Raw genomic sequence first — 20,645 nt, 5'->3', positions numbered from 1 at the left:
TTTTCAAAGTTTCCTGTGTGATGTGAAGTTGCAGTGTGTGTTGGTTTCCCAGGAAACCACAGGAGAACGAAATGTGATTAGATGCAGTGTCCAGCTGACTGTGAGAGTCCCCAAGGGTGCACAGAGGCCTGGCAGCACCTCAGAGACCTTCTCAGCCCTTGGGGTTCTACTCTGGCAAGCACTTAGGGAGTTCACCAGGTACAAGAGGCTGGTCTAAGTTGGCCAGAGCTGGAGGGATTTTGAAAACGGTTTCTTTGGATTTCAAAATCAGTTTTCACATGTGATTCCAACAGCCATTCTGATAACATTCACAAGCAGCCGTGTGAGGAAAGGTGACAAATCCTCTCATTTCTAACCAGAGCAACAGAAAGAGCCCCAGAGCATGTCATGTGACCAGGCTGGTCCTGTGCACCTGCGAGCTTGCTCATAGAATTTCCACTTTGACAATATTTTTGAAAATGGTTTTAAAATGCCCTGGGGAGAAAAGCATGGCACCGTTATTTTCTTAGTGAAATATTAGCTTCTCAGAATTCTTCCAGCAGAGACCAGATAGGTTTCTAATTCCTCATCCCCTGAGCTCTGGAGAAGCGGGGGAGTAGGGACACGGGCCCTGTCTGAGGGTTTAACCTGAGTCCACACTCCACGAAGCCACTGACTTGAACCTGAGGCAAAGAGTGTCATGACTCTTTATCCCTAGAGTTTGGTTCATTGTGTTTGAATCTATAAGCTGCCTCCAGCAGGAAGGATAACCACCTGAAATCTAAACCCCAGTCTCTGAGTGGAGAGTACTGCATGCAAATGAGGGCCGCAGCTTTGGGGCTGGTTCTATTGCTGATCAGCCCTCAGCCTGCTTCCTGTGACTCCTCCTGTCTCTCTGTGGGCCTCATCTAAAGCTCGGTTTCTGTTTGGAGTTAAAGGACCCGACCAGAAGTCAACGCTACATTAGGAAAATAAACAGCAGCACTCAGCAAATGTTTCTTTCTAGGCCCCTCCGAGTGTGGGAATGATCAATCATGACGGCAAAAGATACTTCCAGAACCGTGGCATGAGGAGCTTGAGGACCCTCTCCTCAGGGGAATGATAACTGGTGAAAATTATTTGATAAACAACCACCTGAGCAGATAGCAAATGGGAAAAGATTCATACAAGAAAACCTGCTAAATATCTCTAAGGATAGTGACAGTCAGTGGTGTTTGAGCCACAGATGCTCTCCGCCCTTTATCCCACTCCCGGCTTAGTGTGACAGAAACTACGTTGGGCAGATGTGGCCAGGAAGACAGAACTGCTGGTCTAGGAACTCGGTCTAACCTGGATAGAGTGTGGGTGAGCTGCCAGCAACTCTTGTTCAACTTCCTCTCTCCCCAAGCCAGCTTCCTGTTCAAGAGGCCCTATTCCAGGCAGGTGTGGCCAGGAGACTGGGCTCTGTCCCCTTGCCAGCCTTCCCTCTTAGGCTGCAGGGTCTGTACCAGCTGTGCCAGACTGAGAGCACTGGGCCGAGCTGCCCCCACCTAACTTGTTTGTAGGAAGAAACTCCACATGGGAAGGAGCAAGCTTAGAACAGGGGGCGACCATCTCAACCAGTTCCACTTGTGTGGCAAGTGGTCATGGGAGAAGAGGGTCACTGTCCCCACCCCCGCTCTGGTGCAGTGACATGGGGTCATTGGTGTGTGGGGGAGATAACACATAGGAATAGAGAATGGAGCCTGCCTAAGGGCGTGGGTGAAGACAGAGGAGACTGGGGTGGGGGCAGTAAGAGCTGGTGACTCCACCATGGTGACAAGTGAAGCTGTAAACCAGCCAGCAGCTCAACAGGGAGAGAGACAGAGCCAGCTTCAGATATTGACATCCTCTGGCCACTGCAAAGGGCTGGACATTAACTGGATCCGTGTATGGAATAATTATGCTTCAAGATGCTGTCACAATAACATAACTAGTGGGGAGTAGAGGGGAGTCACTGGGTGTGATGCCAGTGGAGATGGACCCTACAGAACATTCATGGGAGGTGAGAAAAGGGAACAAGGAGAGTCCAAATAAAACCATGTCATCCTTGGTGGCCAGGGAGACTGCACAGCCACCCCCGCTGAGGAGTGACACCAGAGCATGCACATTGAGAGGAAACACCTCACAGAGCTGGTCCAGCCAGGACACTAACAAGAGATAAGCCAATGACAGTCCTCAAGGGATGGACATCAGCATTTAGAGTTGCCACAAGATGCCATCCCAAATCACCTGCTATAGACCCCAGGAAGATGCAAGGCACACTTAGGGGGGCCCCCAGCCCTGGAGGGGCCCAAGGTTGGACTAACCAGGCAGAGACTCCCAGAGAGTCTGTGACAATGAGGGTCAAAGAACTAGGAAGCTACGTCCAAGGAATCAAGGGAAGACGTGAGGACCATATCACAGCAGGTAGAGTATCCATGAAGAGATAGGAATTATAAAAAAGGGTCCAACTGGAAACCTGCAGAGTTAAAATAATACAATAACTAAAATAAAAAAAAATGCACTATTGGGGCTCAACAGTAGATTTGAGCTAGCAGAGGAAACACTTGAAGATAGATAAATGGAGACTATGCAATCTGAAAAAAAATAGAAATGAACAGAGCACTAAATGCAAGAGCGCTAAGTACGCCAACACTGTGTAAAGAGAGTGCAGAAGGACAGGAGAAAGAGGCAAGGAAACAAAACACTGAAAGTACAATGATTTCAAGTTTCCCAAGTTTCATCTAAAGGCATCTGCCTATCCAATGAGCTTCAGTAAGCTCCAAGCAAGATGGATGCAAAGAGATCTACCCCCAGGCACTGCGTAGTCAAAATTTTGAAGAACAAGAAACTCTTGAAATTAGCAAAAGAACAAGGACTCCTCATATACAAGGGAACATAAATAATATTACAATTGACTTCCAGTCAGAAAATAAGGTGGGCAGCAGGACAGGGTAATATGCTCACAATTCTGAAAGAAAACTGCCAGTCAGGAATTCTACATCCAGCAAACCTATTTTCAAAAATGAAAGTGAAATAAAGACTTTCCAGATATATGGAAACTGAGAAAAATTCACTGCTAGCAGACTGCCTTGCAAGAAGTACTATAGGAGGGTTGTTCATTGGAAAGCAACTGACACCGGACAGTAAATCAAACATAGACATACAAAATTAAAAAAAAAAGGTGAATGCAGAGAAAATTATAAAAGACAGAATAATTACATATTCTCTTTTCTGATTTAGAAAGCAGTGGTGCATAAAATAGTATGTGTATGATTGTACCACTGGGCCTATAAACCTATAGAAATGTAACACAGAGAACAACAGCAACACAAAGGAGGCAGCAGAGTAGGAAACTGACCCCTGCGGACAGGCTGAATCCACAGGAGGAACAAAAGAGCACCAGAAATGGTGGGAATGACAAACTCTCCAAATACACACTTGCTCTCCCTCTCTCAGCTTCTCTAAAAGACATGTAATTATGTAAAGTATTGATTATGAAACACATTCTTGATTTTCTAACCTCCTTGGACACATGTGTATAATAATATCATAAAAAGGCGGGGGAACATAGTTCTCTACATGTATTTATCCTGATATTCAGGATAAATCTGAAGTGGAAAATGATTCTGGAGCAAATCACTATGAAAATAACTAAAAAGTAGTAAAAGCAAGAGTGAGTGAATTAAGGTGGCATATTAGAAAATATCCACATAACAAAAAAGAAAGTAGGATCAAAAACATAGAGAAATTAGGACATTAAAATGTCAGACATAAATTCTACTTAAGTTATCATTACGTTAAATGTGGATGGATTAAAAAGTCCAATTAAAAGGCAGAGATGGGCATAATAATTAAAACAACATGATTCAAATATATACTTTCTATAAAAGACACATTTTGAATTCAAAGACACAAATAGGTTGAAAATAAAAGAATAAAAATTATATACTACGTAAATAGTAACCAAAAGATAATTGAAATGGCTATGCTAATAGACAAAATAGACCTTAAGACAAAATACTACTGGAGTCAAAGAGGAGACTTCTATGTGAATATAAGGGTCAATCCATGGAGAAGATAAAAGCAATTATAAACATTTGTTCCTAATCATAGAGTATCAAAATACATGAAATTAAAATTGATAGAACTGGGGATATAAAAGTGCAATTCAACAACTATGGTTGGAGACTTCACTACGTTAAGAGATGGCAAATAAGATCAAATAAACAGAAGATAATACTGTAAATCAATTAGAACAAACATACAGAACTCTCTATCCAATATAGTAGAATAACATACTCTTCTAAGTGAATGCAAAACACTCTCCAGTATAGACTACATGCTAGACTGTACAAGAAGATTCAACAAATTTAAAAGAATTAAAAATATGATTAGAAATAATCAATAGAAGCTGGGCGTAGTGGCACATACCTGTAATTCTAGCAGCTTGGGAGGCTGAAGCAGGAGGATCATGAGCTCAAAGCCAGTCTCCCATAAAAGTGAAACACTAAGCAACTCAGTGAGGCCCTGTCTCTAAATAGAATACAAAATAGGGCTGGGGATGTGGCTCAATAATCAAGTGCCCCTGAGTTCAATTCCCAGTAACCCACACCCCCACAAAAAAAGAAAGAGTCAATAGTAGAAAATTTAAAATATAAGAAAATTAAAAATATTGGGCTGGGGATGTGGCTCAAGTGGTAGCACGCTCGCCTGGCATGCTCAGGGTGCTGGGTTCAATCCTCAGCACCACATAAAAATAAAATAAAGATGTTGTGTCCACTGAAAACTAAAAAAAAAATAAATAAATACTAAAAAATTCTCTCTCTCTCTCTTTAAAAAAATATGCTCCTAAATAACCAACATGTCAAGGAAGAAATTAGAAGGAAAATTAGAATATACTTTGAGATACAGTTTAGGCACAGTGAACCAATCCTATAATCCAGGGATGGAGTTTTGGCATATTTGTGAGCCTAGGAGCTGAGTCCTCTAAGCAGCACCCCGAGGGATGCCTGCAGTTGACTGTGCTCTGTCCTCTCTCTGTCATATCTCTCAGTCATAAGCACAGCTGAGTCCTGTTGAGTCCTAGCAAATCACTGGACTTGGAGTAGTCTTAGGGATCCTGGACACAAACCTTCATAAAACTAGTTTTAAAATGTGGTGTATCCATTCAATGAAAACATTATGCTGAAATAAATAAACTGGTCACAAAAGACAATCTGATTTATTTAGATGAAATGTCCATCAGACAGTGATGGTACCAGGACGGGACCTTTAGGCCTTTACCAATACTCATGGGTATTGGTATTAGGAAATCTCCCCAAGACTCATTAGATCCCTCTCCTTCTACTGATTTCTATGGTCACAGTCCCTTGTGGGCAGAGGGTTCTCCCCCAACAAAGGCTCTTAAGCCTAAAACTATGGCTCACAAGAAATACTCGTGCCTGACCAAGGCTTGGGAATCAAACTGCTCATATTGAGCATATTGTGAAGTGGGTAAAACTAAGTAAGTACTGGGTATTTTTGAGACCAGTTGTTGAGTGGGTGTTCGGAGAATCACAAAGATTATCTGCATGAAGGCTTCTGTCTGACTAAATTTGAGAAGCCAATGTTATTACCTTCCCAAAATTCCTCTTTAGAGTAACCAACACTCAAGCCCAAGAGGAGTGACAGTAATTTACTGGACAGAAGCTGCTCATAGTACCTCTTTAACTGGAAAACACCATAAACACCGTACAGTGGCTTAGTTCCTACCTGCTCCTGCTTATGAAACACTCCTGATCATTGGTCATTTGACCCTACCTGAACACTCCTCCACAGTCGTGTTTTAAAAGTCTTCCTTCATATTAAGTCAGAGAATATGTCCATTAATTTACTCATGGGTACTGATATTAGTAAATCTAGACATTCTTCTTTGTGGTTGCCCTTTTAAGTATCTAACAATATCTATCATGTGTTTCCCAAGTATTTTTTTTTCCTCTAGATTAAATATCTTCAGTTATTAAAAAAAAAGAATTGTCCATCAGAGGCAAATCTAAGGAGGCAGAAAATTGGTGAGTGGTGCCAAGGTCTGGGGCAGGCAGGTGGGGAAAGGTGGGATCTTGGTGGTTGGGGTTGGGGAGAGGCTGGTAATGGAATAGGATGTCTTTGGGGGTTATAACAATGTTAGAGTTTGTAGGAATGGCTGCTCCACTCTGTGAATACACCGAGACCACTGAACTGTGCTCTTCAAGTGGTGAGCTGCATGAATGGTGAGCCATGCAGCCTGTGGATCATGTCTCAATCCAGTCATTTAAAACATGGTTCAAAGTGAACTTCGCCATCTGAACTGGCACTTTGAGAATGGTCTAAGTCCCAGTCCCTATGTTGGGATTTCCTGAATACTCAGTGCCTGCAAATCTCCCAAGTTCATAAGGTTTAAGATGGGATCAACAAGATTATTTAGCAAAGGACTCTCCAAAAATGCAGGGCATGTTTTAGCTACCCAGTGGTTCAGGCCCAGTATTCTTAGCTGGGACTTGGGGACCTTAGGTCAAGTGACCTATGAGAGGCTTCAGGGAGGTCCTAGGTAACATTCTATATATAGGTGGGGAGAATGGCTACCCCTTTCATTGGCTTCTGTAAGGAGCCCATGCCCAAAAGATATTTGGAACCCGGAGGTGTATCTGTGGAACATACGGAACCCTCTCAGGTCTTGCCAACGGAGTAGGCAGTTCCCTCATGGGCCCTGGCCTCCCCTGCCACATGACTGTGCCTCAGCAGCTCAGTTCTGAATGGCAGGTGCGGTGGGAAAGATGGAACTTAGAGCCCACTGCTGGGCCCAAGTCGTTAGTGTGTGCCTTGGGAACATCCCAAGACCTCTTGTGGCCTCGCTCCTCCTCCGGCTTACAAGGAGATGACAACCTCTGTGCAGAATTCCATTTAGAGTGGATTCCATGTCCCCCCCCCATGCCTTCCCTCTTCCTTCCCCTCCTTCTTCCTGCACACTCACCTCCCTGCTCACACCTGTATGCTCATGTTTCTGTTTAGGTATGTATGCTACCTAAACTCATTCAAGACTCTAATTGCTGCTTTGGTTGTCTATGCTGGGAAATGTAAGATACTGAGGCTGTGTGCTCCTCTGGGGGTATTTGTCTAGGCATGCATGGGTGCAGTGAGTATTTAAGTATGTGAGTAGGCATATGTGTTAATGTGTGTATGTGCATGCACATACATGTGCATGAGTGTGCATTTAGGTATGCACATGTATATGCACACATGTGATTTTAGGTGTGTGTGAAGGTGTGTAATGTATTTAGGTATGCATGCATGTATATGTGCACATATGTATTTAGGTGTGATTATATATTTAGGCATGCATGTAAGCACTGTGTGTGTGCATGTGGTGTGTATGTATTTGCATGTGTGGCATATGCATGATGTGCAGCCTAGTTCAGGGCCTGGGTGCATTTAGAAATCCTCCATAAAAATCAGCTGAATTTGAATCTCAAAACAGCCCACCCATTTGAGAGAAGTAGACCCAAGGCTTCCATGAGCCCATTCTGAGAATACCTTGATGCACAAATAGTTCAGAATCCATGAATCCAGTTCTGGCTGCTTTAGGACACACCTCCACTGCCCGCACTGGGCTGGGTGGTGATGGAAGGGCAGGGTTAGGCTGAGCTCTGGAGACTAAGGATCTGTGAGCACCTAGTTCCACTTCCTACCTTTGGATGACCTTAGTATCTAAACAGGGAGGACACCCCCCGTCATGGGGCTGGTGTGAGCACTAGCTGTAGGAGGTCAAACGTAGCCCATGCTCAGTCCCTCAGGGCAATGCACACCCAGAGCAGGTGAACCATACGCAGTTCCACAACGACAGCCAACATATGTTAGCTGGTGCGGTAGCTACTGACGTCACACACAGTGCCACACTGGAGAGAGTGTCCGGCCAGGAGTTAAGAACAGACTGAGGCAGTTCCCGCAGGTGTGCCTTTCTAGTGGTGCCAGGAAGTCCTGCTAGAAGGCTGTGCTGCTGCTTCCACACATGCTGCTTTTGGGACAAGCAGCTGTGTGTCCTCAGCAGGAGAGGTGGGGTGGGTCAGTTTCTGTAGGATTTTACACGACAGACCCTCAAATTTAGACAAATGCACCTTTTGGGACATCTGTACCACTGCTTGCTGTTTGCCAAGCCCAAGGCAATGATGCAGATGCACACCAGCATCCTTTGTAAACAGAACATGCAAAGTCAAGGCGAGCCAGGCCTCCCTGGCACCCACCTGCTGCCCTCTCAATGGGGTTCATATACAAACCATTTAAAAGAAGCCATTTTATCGAGCCTTGGGGCTCAATAAGGCCTGAATTCAGGTCAAAATGAAGGTGAGACTTATTTTAGATTAAATATTGATTTAGAGTAGGAATGCTGAGAGGTGGGGCAGGCTGTATGTGCAGCAAATGGCTCCCTGATTTTCGCCCCTCTCCAGGCTTGGCATACTTGAAACAAAGCATGTAGGACTCATTCAAGACTCTAATTGATGCTTTGGTTGTCTGGGATGGTTAATTTAAGATACTGAGGCAGTGTACTCCTCTGGGGGTACATGGAGCCCCTCTCAGAGCCCCCCCACAGCAGACCCCCTGGTTGAAGTCCTCTTGTGCCTCAGGGAGCCCTCACACAGGAGACGGGCTCTTCTCGAGAAATGCTGGGTACCCAGACAGAAGCGGAGGAGGCCAGAGATGGGCCCAGGGCCCAGGGCCCAGGGCGGGGCTGAAGCTCATCTAGTTCCAAGTGCTCAGTGAGGACAGGAACGCGTCTCCAGCTGGGCTGACCCACCCTGTCACCTGGTCCAGAACTACTGTTCTGCACAAGGAGGCAGGATGAGGGAACTTATCAGGCAGGATGGGGAGATTTGCTAATACCAGGGAAGAACAGGAAGCAACTGTCTGGCCAGGAACAGGGGCTCCACTTTCTGTCAGTGCTGCAGCTCAGCCCCCTGCACTGTGTCTAGAGACCACCAAGATGTGTGGAAACCTGGGAAATATAGGCTCATGCTGAAAGCAAATGGAAGGCAGCAAGCCTCCAGCTCTGAAGCCCACTTTGGGCAGTTACTGACCCTTGCTGGGCCTTATTCTTCACTAGGGTTGGTCCAATGCTAAGAAGCTCCAGGCCTAGTTAGGACAGAGCTTGTGAGAGTGTCCAGACACCAAGCACAGGGCCTGTTGGGTGGTGCTCTCTCAGCTGACATTGCTTTGCTCTACAGGGCAGCCCCCGAGGAGCGGGAGGAGGGGATATCTGCCTTGCTGATCTCTTACCCCAGGATCTGAGAAGGGAACCTGCTCCCACAAGAATCTGTCCAGGCATCTGCTCTGCTCAGGCCATATGGGAGGTGCCCATGGGCCACAGCGTGGGCATCTGAACTCGGGCTCTGGCACTTTCTTCATCTGTAAAGTGAGGCTTTGTCCTGTGTTCTTCCTGCCTCAGGGGTGGGCGTGAGACAGAAGGAGGGGGACTTCCCGGAGGAAGCAGAAGCTTAGTACAAAAGGAGGGAGTGGTGGTCTCTGTCCTGAAGCAACACTGACCTCAGACTCTGATGCATCTGCTGACTTCCCCTTGAGGCTCCCGCCCTCTGTCAGCACGGCACCATTGTACTTGTCACAGATGTCCTCATCTGAGTAGTGCAGGCCACCAGGGCTTGGTCGCGGTGGGGACCTAGGATGAAAGTGGACATGGCAAGTTACCCCTGGGCAAAGACACTCCCCCAAGGCCTCCCAAGATACTGCTGGCCTTGACCATGGAATGGGAGGCAGGCCACAGCCTGTGCACCACTGTGGCCACCTGGTGATTCTGCAGCCTCTCTTCCTGTGCCTGTCAGCCCAGGGACTGTGCTGGGCCTGGGGCATGGGGTGAGCTGTTCTGTCCCAGAAGATGCTCAAGTGGGTGACACTGTGGCTGGGAGCAAAGACAGAGCAGGTGCTTGGTGCTGTGGCGAGCAGGGGACGGAAGCCATGGGGAATGGTCTGACCTGCCAAGCTGGAGGTGCCCGAGAAGTGAGCCCTAGCTGGTATCCTGGGTTGGGTCAGGGTGGAGGGAAGGTTGCTATGGCATTTGTCCTCTGTGGTGGGCAGAATTCTAAGGTGGTCCCCATCCCTGCCCCCTGGGTCATCTGTCTCCTCAAGTATGGGCAGGGCCTGTGATGTGCTTCTAACCAGTGTAATACGTGGAAGGAGAGGGGCGTTGTGCTGGGATCAGGTTATGGAATATGGAAAAGGTGAGGGTTGTCTCTCCCACCCCTCTCAGGACCACATGAGGTTAAATGATACTGGAAATAGAGAGTCTTCCTGGCCTCGCACCAGCCAATGGCAGGAAGAAGCCAGGGCCCTTGGTCACAGGGCCCGTTGGAATGCGTTCTACTGAGAGTCTGAGTGAGTGGGGAAGAAGATATTGCCTAGCCCAGGCTACAGATGAGAACACCGTCCTGACTACACCAGGATTGTAGCCCCTGGGAACCCAGCAGAGGGCCAGCAGAGCCAGGCCCAAAGTCCTCCCCCACAGAAACTGCGAGGCAGTAAATGTGTGTTGGTTTAAGCAGTTACATTTGTCACCAGCAATAGAAAACAAACACAGCCTCAGCCCTCACCTCCTGGTGACTATCATCTTGTGACTGAGTAAAAGCCCAGACTGCTCTACAGATGGAGAAGTCACCACTTGGGGAGAAAACTCAGAGCACAAATCGATCCGTCTTTAAATGCAGCAGGGCTGAGCACAGCCTACTGCCCCAGGCCTGTTCAGGGACTTGCTAGTTTGTGATCACCAGACAGGCAGAGTGTACTGCCCATGTCCTCGAGGGGAGTGTCCTCATGTCCAGGACTCTCATGTTAGGAGGACAGAGTGCAGAGCCAGGTGGTGGTTGCAGATGGGGTGACCTTTGTCCCCCAGAGGTTAAAGTAACCCTGGTGATCAAGCAAGGAGAAGCCACTGTCCAGGAAGCCAGGCGCTGGGAAGACGAGGCGTGTGGTGGTGGTGGTGGGGGGGACCCTGGTTTTATGCATAGCTACTGCCTCCTTCAGGTTGGTTCTGTCTCATTTTTTTTTTCAGAAAAGGCTCAGGGAAGGCCCAAAGGCCTCCTTCCTTTCCACTTCAAAGATAATTTATTTTTGGAAAGACTTCATTTGTCATATAACCATTTGGGTAAATCATTTTTTCCCTCATACTGTGCTATATACCCAGTCCTTTTCTATTTTTTAAACATTTTTTTAGTTGTAGATGAACACACAGTGTCTCTATTGATTTTTATGTGGTGCTGAAGATCGAACCCAATGCCTCACACATTTGAAGCAAACGCTTTACCACTGAGCTACAGCCCCAGCCCCATACCCAGTCCTTTTTATCTTTTAATTGAGGATAGAATCTCACTAAGTTGCTGAGGCTGGCTTTGAACTTGCATTCCTCCTGCCTCAGTCTCCTGAGAAGCAGGACTCACAGGCTTATGTCACTGTGCCTAGTTCCATTTGGGTAAATCTTTTAATCTAAGGTGTCTTCTCACAAAGAAATGGGCACCACAACATAAACAAAGAGACGGGAACTAATCATGCCACACTTCAGGTACCTTGGACCTGATGCTGGAGGACCGAGGCCCAGCAGCCCTACCTGTCCAAGGGTCTGCACCCTTTTGGAGCCCCATAGACAGGCAGACCTGTCCCAGGATCCTTCTGTTGCATTTGGGACTTCAGACTAGAAAGGTGATGGTAAAGAGCCAAACTTTTTTTTTTTTTTTTTTTTGTCTTGGTTTTAGTTTGGTCTTGGTTTCCAGAAGCTTCAGGATGATTTGCATGGACCCTTTCAGGAAGTCCAGGACGCTGCCTGGAGCCAGTTGACATGGATGCCTGAGCCAACCCAGTGAGTGCCATCGGAATGCCACGGCTGCAGGTCAACGGGGCTGAGGGCTTGGGCTCCCATCAGACCACCCAGAGGCTGTGCCCAGGCACTGTCTGAGCTAAGAAGCATCAATTGAAATATGAAAATGTGACCTTGGAGATGTGGACTTAGAGCTTAGAGATAGCCACTAAACATGCTGGAGAGAGAGATGCTCTGTGGCCCACCCATCATGTCCCAGATCCATGGCCCGTAGGCCTACCCAGGTCTGCTCATGAGAGGCCCTCACAGTCCCGAGCTTCTGGGACACTTCCTGGCTGGGAGGCTAGTGGTGCCCCTCTGCCCAAGGCTTCCTCACCAACCGGGGGAGCTCCGACCTGGCTATCCAGCCATCCCAACAGCATCCCTGGAGTTACCTGCAGGCTCTTGTTCTACTAATACGAGACTGATTTCTCCCTGTTACAGGAACCCTCTGGGAAATAAATCTCTGTGGGTTGAGATCCTCCCACTTCACCACAAAATAATTTTTTTTGGGAGGAATCATATGACTTAATAAACCAGACCGCTGTCTGTCCTGGGGCCATGTGCTTCAAAGCTACGAGCCTCTCTTAGGAGCCTGAAGACAGATCGCAGCAAAGGAGCAGAGCATGTAATATTTTAAAATTCTGTGTGACAAGTCCCTCTTGGTCTTGAAATTATGTGATTGCTTTTCCATAATTCTGTGACAATTCTGTGAGCTTGCCTCTCAGTAGACAAGTGGAGTGAAAGATGTGACTAGACATCACCACTCACTCCTACTTCCTGCCCTAGGAGAGCAATATGGTGGGTGGCAGTCTGCTCTGCTGGGACTGGCCTCCAGGGTGCTGGCCAAGAGCCAATGGCAGGTGGGAGACCCACTGGCTGCCTGCCTCCTCCAAAAGCTGAGGGCCTCTGTAATCTCTGGCCTTAGCACCCTTCCAGCAATTTGAGTGTCCCAAACAGGCAGAGGACAGGAACCACTGAGGCTACCTGTGGGCGATGCTTGCTACAAGAGCTTTTGCAGAAGGGAAAGCAGCTGTGTGAAGGGAAATAGAGACCTTTACTCTGCCTGATGGTATGTGATGTTTTTGCAATAAAAGCCAATCCCCGTGGAGCCAGGCCCAGAAAGAAGAGGCCCCTCATGCTGCTGGGCATGGGTAAGACCCTGCGAGTCTGCTCCAGGAGGACATCTCCAGGTGTCTTGTTTTTTCTACCAGACTCTCAAGACCAGAAGACCAGGCTCTACAAGTCAAGCAGGTCAAGGTTATCCTGCTCATCTCTGGGGAACTTACTTCCTGCTGAAACTGGGAAAAGGATAGGAGGGAAGAGGTCACTCTTGAGTGAGTGGGAGGTCACTTTTGCTGTTTTCCTGCACACATCTGAAATGGCCATTTGCATTGCAGGAAATCGTGGAATCCATCAAATGACAAAAGCAACCACTTCCCCTCTAGGACATGCATGAGCCTGCTGCAGCCCGTGTGACTCCCCTGAACTAGGCACTCCCGATCAGAGTTTCCCACTAAGTGACGGGGAAGGCTAACCTGGTGACTTTCAGGTGCCCTAGTCTTGGGCCTCCACACCTGAGGTCCCACCTCTTTTTCATATCCCTGAAAATGCACTGGAAACTTCTCTCACCCTCCGAAACCTTACCCCTGCCAGAGCCAATGTACCCTGGGGTCTTGGAATCATGCCTGTTGTGGGGTTATGCTCGGCTTTCTGGACCAGCACAGGGGGACTCAGTGGAAATCTGTGGGCATGCCCTGGACCAGCACCCAGCCCTGGCTGACCCAGGCCTACCTGTTGCCTCCTTACCTGGTCCCATTTTTCTTGGAGAAGGTGCTCTTGACATTGAGGTGGCGACTGTTGAGCTCCAGGGCAGCAAATCCTCCATTATCCAGGGTCACAGATTCCTCCATGTTGGAGATGCTCTTACCTAAAGCCCCACAAGGAAAGTGAGCACAGCTTTACTAGCCTGCCGACCATGGCCACACCAAGCCACACAGTCAAGGTCAGGAGTGCCTGCGGTCCTGCTAGATGCTTTAGCTCTGGAGGCAGGTACAGCTGAGCTGGGAGCATGGCTATGTATCAAATGCTGTGCTGCAGCAAAATGACAATATTAGCGTTTCAGTGTTTATTTTGCCTGATGCCAAAATACCAGTTTACTGGCCGATATTTTATGAAAATGTGCTTAGAATGCATAAATTTATTAAAGTCAGGGAAGTTAAATACTTAATAAATTTCAAAATAAAAAATGCACAGTCATATAAAAAAACAGGAAGTTAAAGGGAAATGTATATGGGTATTGTAGCTAAAGAAAGGGCACAGGATCTTTTTAATTAAGTAAGAAAAATGCTCCCAGATGGACAGCAGTGCTGGTGGTGTGTCACTGAATCAGTGAACCAACGGTATACTTTTAAAAAAGTAAATTTACTAATACACACCAGAACATATTAGCAGATGAAATGAACGCGGGTGAAGGAAACCAAACCACATGGCCTCCCTTCTCGTTGGCCATGGGAGCCCCGGTCCTCATGCCTGTCATGAACTTGGCCTGTTCTGTGCCTGTCCCCTTCATCAGCCCCGAGGCCCTGATCCTAGGCAGGCTCACCCCTCCGCGCTCTCCTGATTGCTCGGGCTGGAAGTCCCTTCCCCAGCATCTCTGGCCTGCTCACCCCTTGCTCCAGGTGGGGGCAAATGTTTCCGTGGTTTGAATAATTTGTCCCCTGAGCCTCTTGATGAAATTTAATCCCCATTATGGGATATTAAGAGGTGGGGCCAGGTGGGACCTCTAAGAAGGAATTAAGTCTGCCCTTATGAGTGGATTAATCCATTCATCTGATGGATGGATTAATGAGTTATCTGAGAGTGAGTGTGCTCTGAAAGTCAGGTTCCCCAGGTCTCTTGTGTGCTCCCTGTCTCACACTATGTGAACGCCCTGTACCACCTTGGGACTCTGCCAAAAAGGCAGTTGTCACCAGATGTGTCTCTGGACCTTGGACCAGAACCCTGAGCCAAAGTGAACTTCTCTTCTTTATAACCCGCCCAGTCTGTGGTATAGTGTAATTAACAACAGAAAACAGACTGAGACAGATGTTGTGAAACCAGCTGGCTCCCTCCCCAGTCCCCAGAGCACCCTCCTCTCCCCACACCTGCATCCCTACAGACCCCATCCCGAGCTAGCCCGCCTGGGGGACTTTTGCAGGAGGACGTTTGCTTGTTCCTTAGATCGCCTTCTGCCTTCCCTCATTGCACTGAGGCACAGACTTCATCTGTTCTGTCCCCCACCACTCTGCTGGCCCTAGGGTGGAGCCCGTGTGCAAACCAGGGCATGGCAGCTACGTGTTAACCCTGGCAGGCTCCTCTCCACGGGGCCCCTGGCATCCTCTACCTGTCGCACTGCTCTGTGAGCCACAGAGAAACGGACAAGCGCAGAGCAGCACATGGAGAAAAACTTGCCCGTGAGTGGAGATTTGGGTTGGGGGGGGCAGGAGAGGACCAGAATCAGAAAGGAACACAGCCGCGGGTGGCATCTTGGGGAGTGCCCACAGGTAGGAGTGTGAGTGACACCCGGCGGGCTTGGCTTAGGTTCTGCGTGTCTCCTGGGCAGGGAGGGTAGACAGGCCTGGAGACAAGCTTGTCTTTTTTCCTCGGCTTCAATTATGATGTTAAATTAATACTCTAGGGTGAGGCTGGGTATCAGAAGCTGCAGGTCAGATCTGTCTTTTTAAGTCTGCTTTCCAGATGGAGAAGGAGGGTGAAAAGCAGGGAGATTTTCTATGCGCCACACATAGGATTCTGTAATAGCATTAACTCAGTAAAATGACATGCCATTCATACATTGTAAATCCCATAGGAATAAAATCTGATTTACAGACACTTGTTAGAAGTGAATTTATACAGAAAAAAATAAATCCTTTCTTTGAGGGATGAATTGCTTAACTTTACCAAAGCAAATGGTAAGGTGTTCTAGGTGCCCAGTTCTATTAACCCCTTCAGAGTCAGGATGGACACTGCAGATGGCTGGATAAGGATGTTCTGGGCCCTGCTTCTCAGCCCAGGGGCCCGCGGGTTGGGCTATTTTTAAGAGCGCCTCATCAGGGACTTCTAGAAGGACCGCTGACGGGAAACCTCCAGTGACAGAGCCAGGCTTAGAAAGAGGCCCAGTCCAGCTGGAGTCTGAGTGTCAGAGGCCCGTCAGCTCCTTGGGCTCAGCTCGAGGACGCTGGCTGGGACAGGAACAGGCACCAAGCTCAGCTGTTTTCTGGTGATGCAAAGAAGCGGCCTCACTAGTAATTATGAGAATTTTTAAAATTGAGGAGAGTAAACTCACAAAGTGCCCCAGTCTTCAGCGTTTGGTGTGCGGGCTTCTCACTGTGTGAACACCCTCTGTGAAGAGCATCCTCTGCACTCTCCTATCTGCACCTCTGCACAGAGAAGCCCTGGAGGACGTGTACTCTTCCCAATGCTCCCACCCCCACAGGAATGGGGCCACCCAGGGTGTCCTCTGGGCCTGGCCTACTGTGTCCATTTGTTGGCTTCTCTGATAAAGTACATGCCCTGCACCAGCGGGAAGCACATGCTGGGGGCGTCACAGTGAAATGGCCCTTGGAGGGCTCAAAGCAGGACCAGGGGACATAAGACAAGGCCCCAGCTCAGGTCCAGGAGAAGGGAATTCCAGGGGAACGTTTCTGTAACAGCCACAAGACACCCCAACAGTCGAGATGTCCAGTCCATTGTTCTCCTCATAGTGGACTCTATAATACTGATTCACATCCTCTCTAAACATTTAAAAACACAGAGCATCTGAGCAATGCTCAGAGGAGGGAACCGTGGCCCTGGGAACCAAGTGAGTGCCAAATGCCCCCATCACAGCGTCCAAGGCACATGGCTGATCTGCAGGGGGCCAGGTCCTGAGCTATTGCCTGCCTCAACTTGCTGCCTCCAGAAAGCAGACCCGCGGCATCTGCCTCGTCCACAACAGCCCCAATGCAGTGGAAAGGTGGATAGTGGCACGGCAGGTCCGGAGGAGGAGACCCGAGGTCACCCCCTAGCTCAGGGGCACCGGGGACGTTGGGAGTGGGGAAGGTGGAGGGGACATCGCACCTGCGCCGCAGTTCTTGTACTTCTTGCTCTGTCCGTGCAGCACCAGGACGAACACTACCAGCAGGACGATGATCAGGCTGGAGAGAGCCATCACCAGCAGGAACCACCACTCCTCATAGAACGGGGCTTCCACTTTGGCTGTGGGAAAGACACAAACACGCAGTGACAGCGACGGAAACCTCGGATGCAGCGGTCCTGCCAGAACCAGGAGAGGAGGACATTGTAGATGACGTGAATCACAGACAAGACATGACCACTGTCCAGTGTGGGCTACTGACTCCTTCCCTGTGGGACCCGCTCAGGCAGCAGGCACCTCTCCCCCCACAGCAGGCTTTGGGACCTAAGCTGCTGCAATTTTCTGCCTTTTCAGTGAGGGAGTCAGGCTCAGGGCTCCTCCCACTGGAGATGCCTCTGTCCTTGCCTTGCCCATCAAAACTACCATCATGCCTCTCCTCTTAATGTCACCTGCTTAAAAATGTTGGCTTAGCTGGGCGCAGTGTGCACACCTGTAATCCCAGCAGCTCAGGAGGCTGAGGCAGGAGGATTGCAAGTTCAAGGCTGGCATCAGCAATTTAGTGAGGCCCTAACCAATTTAGTGAGACCCTGCCTTAAAATAAAAAATACAAAGAACTGGGGATATAGCTTAGAAGTAAAGTACCTCTGGGTTCAATCCCTAGTACCAAAAAAAAAAAAAAAAAAAAGTTGGGTTAAGGTGAGGCCCTGCTTCCCTTCCTGGGTGAGGCTTCTTTCCCACCAGCCCACCTCCTTACCCCACATGTTCCTCACCGTCTCTCCCCAGCACGGAGGCAACTGTGTCCCAGATCCACTCTTTATATTGCCACCAGAGAGATCTGCCCAAGATGGAAATGAGTTGTCCCCCCAGATTCTCAAGGGCTCCCCATTAGCTCCAGATTTGAGCCTGCTCCTGCCCAGCTCAGGATTCACCCACACCTGCACTCACCTTTCCTCACAGGGCCTCACTAGGCGCGTCTGTCTGTCTGTCTGTCTACAGCTTGGCCGCCTTTGCTGGACTACGTCCCTAAGGGCTGGCCCTGTGTTTTATTTATTTATTGCCTTCAGGAAAACTGAGCTGGATTACTAGCTCCAGTTTTAGATTTGTTTTTGAGAAATGAATAGAAAAGGTTTTGTGTAAAATCTGCTTTGGAAAAGGAAACCCCTCTTTCCTTGGTGTCACTGTTTGCTAAGATCAGGAAAATGGGAACTGGCTTCTTGGGGGGCCGGCTGGCCCCAGGGCCCCACTTGGTGCCCTCCAGCAGCCCCTCCAGAAGAGTAGGTCCAGGCCTCCAGAGCCCTCAAGTAGGGAGCCTCTCACAGGCAGAGCCCAGGGTCTGCCTCAGCTGCCCACATTCACAGACAACACATCTACCTCCCATGAACTACCTCCCGGGAGAATGAAGGCCCTGCGCACACTGGGAATAAAGGGGAATCGACTCTGGATAACATGACACCACAGGGTTTCTTAGAAAATGATAGTATTTTGAATCCAAAAGCTATAAGCAGGTTTTCAGGCTGTGCATTCAATGCTCCTCATAAAAAGTCCAACAACTCCCCAGAGGGCCACCCAGAGTGGCCAGGGTGGGCCTGACTCCAGCACAGGCAGGAAAGAGGGGACCAGGGGGTTCTCACAGCAGGCAGGATCCCTGTGGGCATGGCGGGGGTCCTGATGTGATGAGGCTCCATGTTGACAGAGGCTGGCTTCTCTGAAGAATGTCACTGACCTACTGTGGGCCAGCGGGCAGCCGTGGCTAGCATTTTGACACAGTGGAATCTCAAAGAAATGCTCCCTCAAGCCCCACGGAGGAGGCTGAGGCCCATGTCCCAGGGAAGGCAGAGCCATCCATCAGCTGTGGGCAGGGACCCGCATCAGTTTTTCATGGATGGACCAAATAGACCTTTGCCACACAGTTGCGGGGTGCCACAGGAGCTCAGGCCCGCCCTCTTCCTGTCATCAATGGACACGGGGTTCCAATTCTTCCTCATTTCCCTCTGGCTCCCTGGAAGGGGTCCCCACCTGATACTGCCGTGGAGGGACTGCTGGGCTCCCCATAGCCAGCTTTGTTCACAGCCACCACCCGGAACTCATAGGTCACTCCTTGCCGGAGCTTGTCCAGGCTGACGGTGTAGGACGTGGCACTCCGGGGAATGTCCTTCACAAACATGTCCCACAGGCCTTCATCTGCAAGAGGGACAGTAAAACAGCAGAGGTGAGTCTGCTTCTCTCCCAGATATGAACCCCAGGCACCCGGAAGCCACTCCGGCCTGGCTGACCAGCCCAAGCCGCCTGCTCTGGATGCCCATGCGGTGTCAGGGGTTAGAGAGTCACATGGGGAGGTGGGAGGGACACCTGCTGCGTTTCCATTCCAGGACCCCCCCGACTCCCCCTCTGGATTCCCCAGATCCCCTCCTCGGGGTCTCTGCTTCTTCTAGCTTGCTGTGCGGTCACTCTCGTGATGCTCTCCGGCTGGTCCCTGTGCAGCTGGGGTGTCCACCTGCATCCAGCCAAGGGGTCACCGTGGGAACCATAAGCCCCGCCTCTCTCCCAGAGGCTGCTGGCTCTGTGGCAGTCCCCAGCCCAGAGCTGTAGCTGCGGAGGTGGCTTAACTGTCCCTGTTCTGCTGCCTCCTCCTTTACAGCCAAGGGCTAAGAAGGTGGCTGGGCAGAGATGCTAGGATTGTGGGGTCCACACACAGGGTGACCACCTGCCAGTCCTGCCCTCATCCTGGATGGTGGCCCCTGGCTTCTGACCTGAAGGACACCTCCAAAGCAGGCAGAGCCCCACTGAGGCCAAGCATCCTTTGGAGTCACTATAGCAGCAAACCCGCCTGGCACTCACATAGGTCTCTCTGTTCCATGCTCAGGTGCTGCCTGATGTAAGTATAAATTTTTGGAAAATATGTTGAATTTCAGCACCTTTTCCCACAGCAGCATTATTCACAGTAGTCCAAAAGGTGCCCAGGGATGATGAACTGACAAGCAGAATGTGGCACACAAAGAACTATTACTTAGCCTTGAAAAGGAAGATCGTTCTGACACATGTTACAACAGGATGGGCCCAGAGGACATGGGGCTGAGTGTATAAGCTAGACGCAGAAGATGAAAGCTGATTCCACTCTGTGAGGTCCTGAAGCAGTCAAACCGGAGAGAGAAAGTAGCACAGAGGCTGTCGAGGGCTGGAGGAGGGGGCAGGGAGTCAGTGTTTAATGGGGACAGAGTTTCAGCTCGGGAAGATGAAGAGTCTTGGGCAGATGGACAGTAGCGATGGCTGAACAACATGAATGTATTTAAGGACATGAAACTGTACACTCAAAAATGGCTAAATGTTATGCATATTTTGCCACAGTTAAAAAAAAAAGCCAGAAAATCTGTAGAGAGGACGGAAGAAGTAAATGGGTCTGGTCTGAGACATACACCAACAGAGCAAAGATGTGATCAGTGGAATCCACCATCATAAAACCAACGACCCTACAGCATCATGGCTAAAAGGTTGAAATGTAGAACTAGACAGCCTTGGAGCAAAGCCTGGCCCCACTCACCTGCTGTGTAACTTTAGGCAGAGTTCTTGACCTCTCTGTGCTTTATCTGTAAAATGGTGATAACAAAGTACCTACATCATAGGTTGCCTTGAGGATTAAACAAGTCATTATTTATAAACTGCTTAGAACAGTCCTCACACATA

General features: G+C 49.1%; 1 protein-coding gene across 2 annotated transcripts in view; it reads right to left on the bottom strand.

Annotated features, from left to right (window-relative positions):
- The window catches only part of Sdk1 (sidekick cell adhesion molecule 1), an 893,409-nt gene that overhangs the window by 8,004 nt on the left and 864,760 nt on the right, over positions 1–20,645 (bottom strand). For both annotated transcript variants that reach the window (XM_058582451.1, XM_058582452.1), the window contains 4 exons: positions 18,981–19,145; positions 16,949–17,086; positions 13,658–13,778; positions 9,535–9,664 (listed from right to left, as the gene is read on the bottom strand). In XM_058582451.1, coding sequence (XP_058438434.1) covers positions 9,535–9,664; positions 13,658–13,778; positions 16,949–17,086; positions 18,981–19,145 — 554 coding nt within the window. The remainder of the gene's footprint in view (positions 1–9,534; positions 9,665–13,657; positions 13,779–16,948; positions 17,087–18,980; positions 19,146–20,645) is intronic.

Source organism: Marmota monax, unplaced genomic scaffold, assembly GCF_021218885.2.
Source record: "Marmota monax isolate L192 unplaced genomic scaffold, Marmota_monax_Labrador192_F-V1.1 WCK01_AAM20220418_F8-fsc00148, whole genome shotgun sequence".
In the NCBI taxonomy this organism is placed as follows: domain Eukaryota; kingdom Metazoa; phylum Chordata; class Mammalia; order Rodentia; family Sciuridae; genus Marmota; species Marmota monax.
Note: the sequence above shows the minus strand (reverse complement) of the source record. Positions and strands in the feature narration are given on the sequence as shown.